Source organism: Ixodes scapularis, unplaced genomic scaffold (genome assembly GCF_016920785.2).
Source record: "Ixodes scapularis isolate PalLabHiFi unplaced genomic scaffold, ASM1692078v2 PGA_scaffold10__122_contigs__length_95168666, whole genome shotgun sequence".
NCBI lineage: Eukaryota > Metazoa > Arthropoda > Arachnida > Ixodida > Ixodidae > Ixodes > Ixodes scapularis.
In genome coordinates, this window is record NW_024609836.1 from 81923772 (window position 1) to 81935953 (window position 12182).

The following is a 12182-nucleotide window of genomic DNA, read 5'->3' on the forward strand; positions in this document are numbered from 1 at the left end:
TAGATTCAACTGTGTCCTTTTCTAAAGCATCGGCTTTTGTAGAGGATCGTCAACCGTTTCAGTTACTCGGCATCTCGGTAATACAAGAGAAGGTCAGCAATGGCGGCTGTAATTTAGCGCGTGTGTAAAGCGTCTATACGGGAACTCTAGCCTCTCCTAGAGGAGCTTTAGCCTCTCCTAAAGCCTCTTCATGTTTTAAAAGTAGCGCAAGGTGCTTCGATGCACGAGGCACGTGCAACGTGCAGCCCTTGGGAAGATCATGGCGGCACATCGCAGCACTACAGTATTCAAGTACACTGCAGCAGCACTGAGCTGGATTTCAGACGCCGAGAAGGGGCGCGCGGCACGTGTCTCGAGCATTGCATTGCTGAAGGTTCGGACACCTTCTCCTCCCGAGGCCCCGATGATGCCAGCCCGGCGTGCCTCTACTGCTTTGCTAGGCCGTCCACAGTTGGCCTCCGACACATTCTCTGGAATTGCTCAAATCTTCAGCACCGCCTCCTTTCCCTGACTCAGGCACAAGACCTCAACCTGGCCTCCCCTGAGGACTACTGCAAATGAACCAGAGTGAACGCGCATGCCGGAGCCCTTTTGGGCTTTTTACGGGATGCACAAATAGCGCACCTAATCTAAACAATCAAGCTATGCTTCTTGCAAAAAAAAAAAAAAAAAAGTTCGTCGAATTATTGTATACTTTCCAGGCTGAAGATGCCTGCCGTCTCTCGGAAATGCATGCAGTGTGATCTCTTCTTCAGTTGCTGAAATACCGAGACAGTCCCTCACACAGCACCTTCTAGGCATTGTAGTTGATCACGTCAATTCACTGACTCCTCTTCTTCTACCTTTACAGCAACATTAAGCGATGGAAAGCAAATAAAAGAAACCTTGTCTGCTTGGATCGCTCGTGGAGGTGCGGAGAATAACAAAAATATTTAAAAAATATTACACGCGCTGGCTGTAAGCCCGAGGAGGGATACAACTCACGTGACTTCCGGCGATGCCTCCCTTCTGACCGCCCCGACACCTTGCGGTACACTGTTACGTCACAGTGTACTGGCAAGAACTTTGAATTGGGACTCGTATTTTTATTTTTTATAAAAAAACTACGCACCTCTATAGTGAAACATTTTTTTTTTGTAATGTCCTGACATGCCATTTCAATGCCTAGCATGGAAAAAAAAATTTTTTTGGCGTGTCAGAGGCCCTTTAAGTGACATCCCTTCCTGATTGAACCCCGAGGTTTCAAGAGGCAGCCCATCGCAGTGGTTCTCCAGTAGGCAAGGTGACGGCGTCCGTCCACAGATGGGTGACCTTTTTCCTGTCATGTGGGTACTAATGCTAACGCATTAATAATAATATTAAAAAAGGAACAAGTCTACGGTATTGAAGCTGGCCTTGGAATTTGCGGTTTGCAAGTAGCTGAAATTTCTTCCTGTCGCTGTCAAACGGCAAAATATAAAAACAAAATGACAGGTAATTATTGTTGGAGTCCGGTAAGATCCACACACTAAAGAACGTTTAATTGTTTATTGCGCGAAAATGGGATTACAAAAACACCATTTGCAACGAGAATTTTCTCAACAACTGTAATAAGCCAATTAATAACTCAACAAAAAAAAAATGCCCGAGTTAACAGCGAGCGCGTTAATAACAACTCACTAAACCTCATTCTGCCGTGCTCTGCTGTGTTGCACTTCTAACGTGTGCTTGGACACAAGCTAACGCGAAACTATCGTTTGGTCGCAAAAAAAGTCAATGTCCAACAACGATGCTCAGTGATGTCCCTTCAGTGAACTCAACAGCAACAACCGACTTCAGCAACAAAGCTACTTGTGCTTCCAGAAGAAATCGCGGAAACGGGTGCGTATCTTCCCCATCGGCTTGTTCTCCGCGGCCTTCTTGTCACCGCACGAGTCGACCACGTCGTCAGGAGGCGTCGATGCCCCGGGTCCTCCATCCACCAGGACATCACCCTTGCTGCCGTCCGCGTCCGAAGTCGGGTGCGACGGCACGACCACGGTGCACACGGCTGGCCCGCTCTTGTTCACGGGCGCGTACAACTCCACCTCGCAGTACTGAGAGTCTGACGGACTCCCGGTCGCCTTGCCGTTGAGGGAACCGCGCCTCAGTTCTCCCTCGGCGAGCCGTCCTCCTTCGGCTGGTGACGTGGATGCCGCGTCTTGATGGTTCGACCCCACCAGGGTCTCCAGGCTGAGCGACTGCGCGTGCGTGTCCTGCTGCTCGTTCATCGGGAACTCGTAGAAGGACAACGAGTCCCGGTCCAAGCCGCGCGCTCGCAGCTCTTCGGGGGTCATGTTGAGCGGAGCCCAGTGTTGCTTGAGAAGCGGCTTTCGGGGCTGTCCCTCCATGTAGAGGGTGCTGAAGTCGGCGTCCGAGCGGGTAGGACGGGCCTCTGCGGATCCGTGGTGGTCTCCGGAAGACATCATCACCCCGACCTTGGGTCCTGCGAGGAACGGGATCCACGGATTGGTTCCTTCTCCCGACGGCCCGCCGCAGTCGAGGCCGGACTCCTTGTTCTGCGCGTTCAAAAGTGACCACGGGTTTAGGGCCGCGGGCGCGAGTTCTCGCGTGAATCCAACGCTGCTGCTGTCTTCCTTTACGAGTTTCTTGCACATGGCGTCTTCGGCGTGGTCGTGGATCCACCACGGGCAGTCGTAGATGAGTCCTCGCGAAGCCCCGGCTTCGTTCTGCTCCGGCTCCTGATCGGAGATCGTATCTCTCTTGTTCCAACTGTTGCTGTTCTCTGGATACCTCTTGCGCTCTTCCCCCGGCTGGCCTGGGGCCACCCGGCGCTTCACCTCTTCGTACTCCTCTTCCTCGCTTTCCAAGAGGAGGTACTCGACACTTTCCTCCGCAAAACAAGGGACGATTTCCGGGTCACGGTACTCTTCCTTCAGGGCCACGTCGGCCACCGCCTTGCACACGTCTCTCTTTCTGGCGAGCCTAGTCTTGCAAGAGCAAACCCTGACCACGCCCTCGCTGTCCATCGAGTTGCAGCAAGGACTGTACACTCCGCAACTGTTACAGTAGCTCTTGCTCTCGTCACTGCTGCCAGTCACACCGGGTCCCGACCCGTGTGCTACGGTGTAACCGGTATACTCTAGGCTCCTCTGGTCTCCTCTGTCAGAGATTACTTCTCTCTGCTGAGTTTTCATTGGAGGCGGACACCCCTGCCGACCATCCTGGCTGTCGTCTCCTGCTGCGGCGTCTTCTAGAGCGGCGTCGTGGAGCACGGGTGAAACATCGGCCGGCTTGAGAACAGGTGCGTTAGACTCCGCCAGAGATGATCCAGCGTAACTTTCCAGCACGTTGAGGTCATTGCATCCCGAATCTGCGGTGTCGATCCCCGCCTTAGATTTGTAATCGGCTACGATCCCGTCCAGGTGCTCTTTTAAGGTTGTCGTGTCCTCGGCAAAGTTGATTAGGATGACATCGCTGGTGGTCGAGATAGTGTCCCCCAAGTCTTTTGCGAGCTTGGGCACCTCAAGGAACTCATCCCTCGAACTGCCGGAGTCGTCGTTGCTGATCGGATCCAGACACGGCGTCGAAGAAGTGTTAGGATTAGACTCGCAAGAACTCTTTTCGTCGGCACTTTTAATTGGGCTGCAGTCCTTGAGAAGTATGTCGAGATCTTCCATTAGGAGCGCCGTCCGGTCAGTCTTTCCGTCGGTGCCATTCCTTCTCAACTTACCTTGGGCGTCGTCCTTGGGCGACGACGACGACGTGCCGTTCGATACGAGGCTGTCCAAGTAGATCTCAGAGCTGCTTGTGGGAGGATCTTCGGACATACAGTTTCGTTCCTCGTCCGTGAGCTGCCGGTAGCGGTCAGCGAACATATCTGCGTCGTCAAGAGGGTGCGGCTTTTCGGTGGAATCCCAGTCTTTGTCGTCAGACCTGCTGCCTTCTGTTTCCGTGCCCGGGCTAAGAAGCTGCATCTCCGACGGCGTGTCGGAAGTTCGGGTTTGAACCGAAACACTTCGAAACTTGCCGTCGTCTTCGCTATCAGCTGGCGACAAAATGTCTATCTTGGCTAGTGTCAGCTGTCTGGGACAAACGAGCTTGTCTCCAACATTGGTGGCAAAATCATCTGAAAGCTGTGTGAACGCGTCTGCTTTCGCCGGGTTGAGGCCTTCAGCCCCTTGGCCTGTCTTTAAGTCAGCCTCAAGAGATTGATTCATGACCGCAGTCTCCTCCTCTGAACTCGTTATCGGTGGTTCTTTAGCAGCAGAAATACTCTTTGAGGATTCTCCCTTTGAGAACTCTCCTTCTTTGACCTTGGAGACCTGTCGCTCGATGGCAAAGGCTTTAGAGCAGTCGAAAGCGCCTTCCTGCTTTTTGTCGGGACTGGCTTCCTCCCGCGTTACGATGATGTTGGAGCCCACAATCTCGGCCTTGTAGCGCACTCTTCTTTCCGGCCTGCGCTGCTCTTTGGGCGGCGAGTCGCGCTTAGGCGTCGCCATGACCAGGGGGCCTCTGTCTCCGGACGGATTCTCTGCCAGGTCCTGCTTTCCGGCCAGGTTGAAATCCTTAAGCACGGTAGAACTGTAGACTCGTGGGTTATTCCTGAAGGGCGGTGCCCTCGAGAATGTCTTATTGCTGCTGCTAGCGTTACTGTACGTGGAGCTCGCGGAACGTTCTGGCTTCACGGTCGTTGTCATCCGAAGCGGTCTCTTCGGCTTGGCTCCCAACAAATCGGACTCGGGAATCTCCTGAGACCTGTGGATTGTCATGCCAGTCGGCTTGGCCTTGGTCTGCGCGGTTTCTCGCTTGGGCTGCAGAGGCGGCAGGCAGTCGTCCGGGGTCCTGTAGGACCTCACGGAGAATGGAAACGCGGTGTCCTTGGGTCTGCACTGGAAGATGCCCGATCTCGGTGGCGGGCCCAATAGGTTCGACGTTGTCGAAGCCGGCGACTGGCTCTTGGTCGAAGACCCAGACGTCGTCGGCTTGTCAGCCGCCGCTGCCGGTCCCACCAGGAACGGTGGCAGGTGCAGATGGCTTGAAGGAGCCTTGTTGTCCTTGCGCGGAATCCTGGGGTTGTCCCGAGTTCGGAACGGAGCCGCCCCGTACGGCTTACGCTCGGGCAGTCCAGGGGTTGACCAGGGCGGGGCGGTGGGCGCCGCGCGGAGCGGCGGTACTACCTGCTTGCGACGTCGACTCTGCGACCGGGGTCCCCTCTGTTGCCACTCGAAGCCCCGAGGCCTGCCGAAAGGAGGCTCACCCGGCATCAGGCGTCCTCCTCCCAGCTTGCCGCCATCCGGGATGTAGCGGTAGAAGGTGCAGCCGTTCCATTCGAACTGGACGATCTTGGCTTTGTCCCTCTTGGCGGCCGCTGCGGCAGCCGCGGCGCCGCCACTACCGCCTTGTGACATGGACGGCGGAGGTCCTCCATCAGCGCCGCCGGCGAGGAAAGGTGCAGGTACGAAGAAGGGCGAGCGCAGCGGCGGAAACCGCCACACGGGCGGGGTCACCGCCGGGGCCCTGGCCGATGTCCACATTGGCGGGATGCGGTTCGGGGCGGCGTCTCGCCGCTTTTTTGGGGGTCCGCTCAGCCGCATCCTGGCCGAGGGCGTCCGATGGACGCGGTGCGGAAGCGCGGGGCGTCCTCCGGAGGAGATTCGAACTCGCGGAGCCGGCCCGTCCCACTTCGCCCTCCTCGTTCGAACGAGAGTTGGGCGAGAATGGCGCCCGGCCCGAGCTCCAGGCCACGCTCGGTGCGTGCGGCGTGCGCGACGCGCGACCTCGATCCTCGATGACGGTCCTTGACTGCCGGATTTAGTGGTGGGCTTCTTAGTGCAATCAAACGATATTTTGGTGCACGCTTTCTTGCATCTTTAAGTGGGCTAATTAATATAACCTCCTTTTGTATTGAATCTGAGGTATTGGAACGCGGGACTTGATCAACTAGAAATTCGAAATTCTCACACATCAAATGGGTTTTTAGAAGACTTTTCGGGTCTGCGTACGCTGTTATTGCGCAACAAACCAGCACTCTTGAAATTAAAAAAAAAAAAAGGTTGGCGTTTTGTACATTGTTTGGATCAATGTCTCTGAATACTGTTCCTGTTCAGTGACTCTGGTTCGGACAATGACGTTGGTTCGGACCAAGGGTTCGTACCGACGCGGAAGAGTTTGAAAGCCCGTCAAGCTGTCACTTCCGGGACAAGCCACTTACTTCCGGAGGCTCCATACCTGTTTGCTCAGTGCGCCATCCAGCCCAGTGGAGATCAGTATGCAGCATTCATGAAGTTACAATCTCGTGGATACAATTGTCATCGGAAATGCGGATCGCGGTAGTATTGGCGGGCTAGTCCTAGCCAACGTTACTATATTAGGTCACCTTAGTAAAACATATAAAATATCGCAAAAAAGACAAGTACAAGAAGTATACAGGACAGGCGCTATACTTCTTGTCCTTGTCTTCTTGTATACTTCTTGTCCTTGTCTTTTTTGCGCTATTTTATGTTTTATTAAGATGAACCAACTAGCCCAACCAACGTACCCTACTAAACTATATTAGGTCAATTACTAAACTGCCCATAGACGCTGCTTGCACGAGCAATAACCCCCCCCCCCCCCCCCCTCCCCTCACTCGCCACGACTCGCCGCCCGTCGTTCCACCAGTCACGGTTCTTGGGGGACTTGGAATACGGCTGCTATGGCAACTGTAGTGTATTCTATAGAATAACCATGTTTCGAGAGAGGCCGTTTAGATGGCGATTCACCGTACTCTATGGAACACACAGTTTTGAAACGTAAATCCAGATGGTTCTTCAAACGACGGAAGGCGGACTGAGAGAAGTGAGGTGGGCAACCCCCTCCGCGGGACTTCCACAATGGACCTTTTGTAGAAATACGCGGTGCGCATGCGCGGAGTATTTGATGCGCCTGGGTTCGAGAGTATCTGGTTCTAAACAATCCGCCATCTTGCTTTTCTCGGCTTTGCGCGCCTTGGAGACCATCGAGACTCAAGCTTTGATGTTGCGAACAAGGTGAACACGAGCCATCGTACTGACGACGCCCGTTTTAGATTACGACGTGCACCGCAATCATGCCGGTGAACTGTGTAGCCTTCGGCTGTCGGAACTGTTATCGCCCGGGTTGTGGAACTAGCTTATTTCGCTTCCCGTGTGCTAAGCTTCATCCCGTTACGGGCAGCCTGGATTCGTGCCGTCAGGAGAGTTGACATGTCCGGCCCCTCGAAAAACAGGAAGCCGAGTCAGCTGTCCAGACTATGTAGCGCCCATTTTATTACAGGTAAGTTGACTTGTAATTTTTGCAAGCGATAGAGCTTTGCGAAGTGCGGCGATGATCACAGCCGGCGTTAGACAAGGCACACCCGGGGTGCTATGTTGCGCTTTTTGCACTCCCAGGAGGCTTGGATGAGGGAAGTGACGTCAACGACACAGCAAGTGCAGATTGGATGTTGACAGAAGAAAACGAAATCAACACCCATTCTGCGTTTGCTGTGTCGTTGACGTTAAAGCCCCTTGATAAAAGCGTTTTTATACAAGACAAGACAAGACAAGGCAAGACAAGCGCAAACACATCAAGGGGCTTTAGTTGACGTCACTTCCCTCTCCCTAGTCTCCTGGGAGTGCAAAAAGCGCAACATAGCCCCCCCGGACTATGTCCCTACACTGTTTAGCTACTCGCTTCCACGGCCGTCAGCCCTCGGTAGGTTTCAACGCTGGTCCTCCAGATCATCAACCCAAGGTGAGAACCTTTTGTTGGCAATCAGGTCAGCTGAACACGAAAAAAAGAGAACACGAAGGAAAGAACTGGACAAAGACAACGCTGACTATCAACTAAATTTTACTTTGTCTTCTTTCCGGCCTACGCCCTTTTTTTCTTTCTTCTTCTTCGTTTAACGGCAGAATAAACACTTATAATAATAATAATAATAATAATAATCTTTATTTGCTCAGGAGAGCCGCGGCACCGCAGAAAGGCAACAGCCCGTACCAAGGAGGCCTGCGGTGCCGCGTCTAGTGAAGGGGATTATGTGATGATGTAATATACAAGATGAGAGTGCTTATGATTAGGATATGTGCGTTAGGCCTATTAGCATTCTTCGCGGTGCTGTCATTGGCTCCTTACTTCTAGCAGGCCGGTCTCGAACACCTGGAGTGGGCTCCTCGCGTGTCCGACTTGCATAGTAGCCGGCCGAATTACCGAATTATGAATACCTTTTAGCCTAGTATTCAACGGGGTGTGGCAGACCGCAATCTTCTCCTTTTTCTTCGATGGCCAAGGCCCCCAGCACTTCACGCGCGAAGGAGTTCTTGTTCCTATGAGGGACGGTTATGCTGGTGAGCTCGGCATCGCATCCACAGGTCCGGCAATGAGCTGACAAATGTCCTGCTGATGTGCTTCTCACCGAGGCTGCGTGCTCCCTTGCTCTATCATTTATACATCGGCCAAACTGGCCGATGTATAAATGCGAGCAGCGAAAGAAAACTAAGAGCAGCAAAAAGAAAACGAACCGGTAGCACACAAGAAGCCTAACGTGGACGTTGTTTTCTCTACAAATACTCTCCAACCCAGTGCGCCTCAGGTTCGTCCATCGCCCCATAGGTGGCAGCACATATTCGCCAAAAGGTCCAACGTTTGCCCGAGCCCACCATATAGTGTGGAAGGATAATCGCGGTTATGATTTTTTCTTCTGCCTTTTAGCTAAAGACATGAGAGAGTTTCCTACCATTGTCAGAGGGGAAAATTAATGCGATTTCCAGCGGATGTACTTAGATCACGAATGCCATTATTTTCGAAGACCGTGCCACACGCTATCTTTTAATACCATGATGATGAGTAGGCTATTTCAGCGTGGCAAGCCATAACAGAATTCATACGCGTGTTGCAGCTCTTTACTCAAAAGACTGTTCAATTCCTAGTTCTATAGTTGCGAGAGAGCAAAACACGTCCTGGCCGAATCGGCGCCTCGTTGAGGTCATACGATGGCAAGGAAATTCCCCGACGAGATATCTTTGTGTGTCAAGGGGTGCTCGGGCTATTGTCTCTCCGGGTGTCCTTTCGGATACGTGAAGTGCGGAGGGAACGGTTACTTCCTCCTCTTGCGTTTAAAGTCTTTTGTATGTTCAGCCTTCCTCGGATCCATAAGGTTCACAAAGAGGGGCTCTCTTCGAGTTCTTATGGTATCCTGTGTTGCGAGAGATCCTCTTAATAACTGACAGGCTGACCGTTTATTAATAAAAAAATAATAATATAATAATATTATTAGTGATGATGATGATGATGATAATAATAATCAATCAATCAATCAATCAATGTTTATTAAAGTGTCCAGGAACAACCAATCGGTCTTAGTGCTGGCACACTAAAAAAAAAAAAGAGCAAAAACACACACATACAAACACGCATACACACGAGTGCAGAAGGAGAACGTAGTTCTCCAGTCTGAGAATAAAAATATTAACAAGTATGAAAAACACTCAGATTAACAAGGGAAATCAAAAGCACGAAACAGAGACATCACCAGGTGTGAGAGCAAAAAGCATATACTACATCAGCGCTTCAACTGATCAGCCCTTTTCCTGCAAGAGGAAGATTTGAACAGCATTTCCGAACTTGCTCCCGCATGAGTTAAAAATATCAATTGTGTCAGAGTAGCGATTATAACACTCCGCCGATCTTTGGATCGGGTTTAGGTTGCTAAAATGTCGAGCTATATAAAAAGATGATTGGAGCCGTGTAGGCACACGTGGAACTCTGAGGCTCACTTCGGACAGAAGGCTGGGAGAGTTAATCGAGCCGTGCAGGGTCTTAAACAAAAACAACAAATCTGCCTTCACCCGACGCTGCTGGAGGCTCAACAAGTTGACAAGTTGCGAGTTACACACACCGTTCAGACAAGGATCACCATTCTCAAGGTAACGATATTTAAAGATAGAAATAAATTTGTTTTGGACTCGCTCGACAGATGAACTGTTAGTTTTGGAAATGCCGTTCCAAACAACCGAGGCGTACTCTAGCTGGGATCTAACTAAGGAACAATACAGCGTAAAAAAAGCGGACGGGCTTTTGAACTCCTTCGTTATGCGAGACACGGCACCTAACGTGCGCAAGGCCGATTGAACCACTTTGATGACGTGAGTGTCAAATCTCAAGGTTGAATCAAAGACAACTCCAAGGTCCCTCAGTTCACTTACACGTGACAGCAGTTCGCCATGATAACTATATGGAAAGAATATATCATGGGTCTTGCGAGAATATGTCATTATTTTTGTTTTAGAATGATTCAAACGGAGGTCATTGTCTAAACACCAACGACCGAAGGAATATGCGTCATTCTGAAGCGCGATGCAATCCTTTAAGGTCGATATTTTTTTGTAAAGTTTTATATCATCAGCGTACTGCAGAAATGAAGAATTTAATATAACTCGAGAGACATCATTTACAAAAATATTAAAAAGGAGGGGGCCCAAGACAGATCCCTGAGGCACTCCAGAGCTTAATAATAATAATAATAATAATAATATATTTATTCACACAACACTTTAAATATGTCAAATGACGGGACCATTTCTAATCCGACAATGGCTTGTAGGACTAGACCCAACAAATTCGTATGGGCAAAAAAAAAAAAAAAAAACATAAATAAAGAAACACGTAAAAAAATATTTATTTTTATTCAGCAGGTATTCAGTAACAGAATACAAAAACGGGTCTGTCAAAGCCACAGGAGGCTTGTGGCGCAAGTCGACCGAAGAAAGCCTGAGTGTTTGGCAAAGAAAAAAAAAACATGCCATATATACAAACCTGTATAGATACAAGATTTGGGCAACAGTAACGTTATAAGGCTAATCATTTAATATGCTCTTTAATTGCTCCTTCATGCTGGCCTTGAACACGGGCTCTGAAAGGTTGTTGGAGATGAAAGGCACGCAATATGATCAAACTCTTTTCCCGTAACGCGTAAAAAAATTGGGCTCTGTGTATGTTTATACAGCCTAGAACTTGGCCCGCCTCAACGGGCGACGAGTCTTCCAATTGTAGATGGTAAATTTAGCCAGCGCAGTACAACCGCTAGCCTGGGGTCTTTAACGTGCATCACGCAGTAGTGATACACGACCGCACGCCGGTACGATGCTCATCCAGATTGAAACGGGCAGGGGTGGGGATTGAGCCCAGGATCTCGGGGTTCTGCAGCGCGAGCTTTCGCTCCACGTGCTCCGAGCTGGTGTGCGCTAGACCACTCGGCCACCGATCCTTTTTTTTTTCTTCTTTATTGCAAAACAAACAACACATGTCAATTCAATTAAAAAGAAAAAAAAAAAAAACTCTGCAGGACTTCTGCAGGGCAGGTTAAAAGGCTCTCATTTCCAACAGCGCTTTGTATACAAACTCCTAGCCATTCGGGCTTAGGCTCGCGCGTGGAAAAAACACTCTCGACCTGCTTCACAAGAGAGAAGAAATAGAAGCGAACTTCTTTGGCAGTGGGGTTAAAGCCCCTTGATAAAAGTGTTTTTTACAAGTACCGCCAACCATTGTTGTGGAAGCGCGCGAGACACGTTCCATAAGCGGGTGCTCCGCCGCCATTCGCTTCCAAGGCCCGCTCATTTCAGTGCTGCGCCGCCATTTGCTTCCAAGGGCCGCTCGAGACATGGGCCTCGTGCACTCGCGCATTTGACGCTACTTGCAAGCCAAGCGCAAACACATTGAGGGGCTTTAAGTGGGGTCGGCATGCCCTACTGCCATGCGTGAGCGCCAAATACTACGAAGACCCAAAAGAAAAAAAGAAAACCATAACTACGAAGAACCTCTAGATTGGGTAAAAAAGGAAAAATGACCACATCTTCACGTGGTGAATGATGTTGATTGGGGCGAAGCTCTGGTGGTGCTTGTCTGCCTAGACGCTGAGCCGCAGCATGCCGAGCCTTTCTTTCGTTTTCAGCCATGTTAGAAAGAGAATGTGTGGTATGGAACGTGGTTATATACGTTTGAGCATTTCACCGCAGCGCCCTCTTGTCTATAAACGTTGAGCCAATGCATGCAAAGTTTAACGCGATAATATACGTATTTGACCGCAGCTCCCTCTCCTGTATAGACGTTGAGCGGGTATACATGCAACGTTTCATCCATGACATCCCCAGCTCTTGAGTTACTACCACATCTCAAAGCCCCCTACTCGTCCCGTAGTCGTG

General features: G+C 50.6%; 1 protein-coding gene across 1 annotated transcript; it reads right to left on the minus strand.

Moving 5' to 3' along the window:
- Nucleotides 1–1826: 1826 nt before the first annotated feature.
- On the minus strand, nt 1827–5576 carry LOC8031968. Its single transcript, XM_029982493.2, has one exon. The coding sequence runs from the start codon at nt 5574–5576 to the stop codon at nt 1827–1829; it is 3750 nt and encodes a 1249-aa protein (XP_029838353.2).
- Between the last annotated feature and the right edge of the window lie 6606 nt (nt 5577–12182).